This window comes from Ictidomys tridecemlineatus, chromosome 4 (genome assembly GCF_052094955.1).
Source record: "Ictidomys tridecemlineatus isolate mIctTri1 chromosome 4, mIctTri1.hap1, whole genome shotgun sequence".
Lineage (NCBI taxonomy): Eukaryota > Metazoa > Chordata > Mammalia > Rodentia > Sciuridae > Ictidomys > Ictidomys tridecemlineatus.
Genome location: NC_135480.1, coordinates 53,782,695 through 53,784,702, shown reverse-complemented (window position 1 = coordinate 53,784,702; position 2,008 = coordinate 53,782,695). Strand labels below are relative to the sequence as shown.

The 2,008-nt window shown below is 37.2% G+C and overlaps 1 protein-coding gene across 1 annotated transcript; it reads right to left on the bottom strand.

Annotated features, from left to right (window-relative positions):
• Window positions 1-315: 315 nt before the first annotated feature.
• Window positions 316-1,203, bottom strand: LOC101978381 (olfactory receptor 10A3). The gene has a single exon (XM_013366506.3). It carries the CDS (start codon window positions 1,201-1,203, stop codon window positions 316-318), a length of 888 nt encoding a protein of 295 aa, XP_013221960.2.
• Window positions 1,204-2,008: the final 805 nt, after the last annotated feature.

The following is a 2,008-nucleotide window of genomic DNA, read 5'->3' as shown; positions in this document are numbered from 1 at the left end:
TAATAACCTAAATGCCTATAATAGAGAAAGACAAGACAGACTGTTGTCTGTCATATCAAGTGCTATGGAAACTTTATCTCTGAAAAACAAATAACAACACCACAGTAGTAAAAGAGAAGAATCTCCTGATACATTTTTTAATCTCAAGGAATTCAACAATGTGAACTATTACATAAAAATGTAGGGTTATCATCATTTACAAAATTCAAACGTAGTTCTTTTTAGTAATGAGAAAATATCATATAGCTTCTGAACAAGTACGACGGTGTGTAAAACCACCACTCTCTGACATAACTTCATCAAAGCCCTTTTCATCTAATGGTTTTGCAGGCTGTAGATAAGGGGATTCAGCAGGGGTGTGAGCAATGCATAAGCCAATGATATCAGTTTCTTGGTAGCTGGTGAGTAGCTGGATTTGGGCTGTAAATAATTCACACTGGCTGTGCCATAGAGGAGGGTGACTGATGCGACATGAGAGGCACAGGTGGAAAAGGCCTTCTGCCTCCCAGTTGTTGATGGCATCTTCAGGATGGCAAAGAGAATTCGAAGGTAAGACAAGAGTATCAACAAGAAAGGAACCAAAACAATCAAAATGGTGCCTGTGAAGGCATAGATTTCAAACAAGAAGGTATCTGCACATACCAGTTCCTGTACTGGGGGAGTCTCACAGAACAGATGATTGATTTCATTGGGGCCACAAAAGGGAAAACTAAATACCCATGTGGTCTGCAGAGTAGCCACCATGATCCCAGAGACCCATGAGAACATGAATAATTTCACAAACTCCCGCTTGTTCATAATCATGGGGTAGGTCAGAGGACAGCAGATGGCAGCAAATCGATAATAAGCCATTGCCCCTAGGAGAAAACTCTCAGTTCCACCAAAAAGAATAATGAAATACATCTGTGCAAAACAGCCAGCAAAAGAAATTGTCGTTCTCTCAGAGGACAGGACCACCAGCATTTCAGGCATGATGGATGCACTGAAACTCACTTCAACTACAGATAAATTCTGTAGGAACAGGTACATGGGGATGTGGAGGGTCTGATCCAGCAAGATGGCACCTATGATGATGGCATTTCCCATCAGGGTCACCAGATAAATAACCAAGAAAACCCCAAAGATCTCTTCTTGAAGTTCAGGAAAGTCAGAGAAGCCCAAGAGGATGAATTCAACCACAGAGCTTTGATTTTGTCTTTTCATTTCAGTACTAAAGGCCTATATTGTTTCTGCAGACATGATCAAAGAATAAAGTCATGGTCCAGTAACCGAGAGAAGTAACCTGCATTCATCACGGAAATTCTGGCATAGGATGAAAAGAGGAACCCATCTTCCAAAACTTACATTGAAACATTTGGTGAATGGGAAAATACAAAGATTAATAATATTAGTAAATCTTATCAAATATAAAAGTGAAAGTAAAGAATTCTTATTTAGATATTTGGTCTTAAAAGTGCAAAATTCTATCAAGTTAGAATGTCAAAATTCTATCTATTGTTAGTTGTATAGTATGTAATTTTAAAGTAAACATACCCTAAAGTAAATATAGATATTTTCTAACACTGGTTCTAATCTCATATTACCACAAGTATCTCAATTTCCTCAATATTTGTAAATATAACAATGAAGACTACAGAAAATAAAGCAGATAAATGGAAAAAGCTAATGCCAACTTTTGATAATAATTCAGGAATAGTTAATTTTATGTAAATTTACTTAAATAATTATTATATTCAAGACTAATAGAACTTTGTGTGACACTGAAGGGTGACAACGTTCCACAGGAATACTCAGGGAGGGTTGTATTTTAAATGCACCTGTCTCATGTAACACCTCTAGACTATGTGAATTGGTTTGGGGCTTATTAACTTCTTATTAATGTCTGGCTAATTCTGTTGGAATTTAATAGGATATGAAATTTTTAGCCCCAGAGATCCAAGACTCATCCTTGTGACCATGATGATTTAAGGACAAGCCCACTTTTTGGTCATTCTGGGGCTACAATTTC

Bases quoted from the DNA above. Each gene is read 5' to 3' on its own strand.
- LOC101978381 (XM_013366506.3), bottom strand. From the start codon at position 1,203: ATGAAAAGACAAAATCAAAGCTCTGTGGTTGAATTCATCCTCTTGGGC.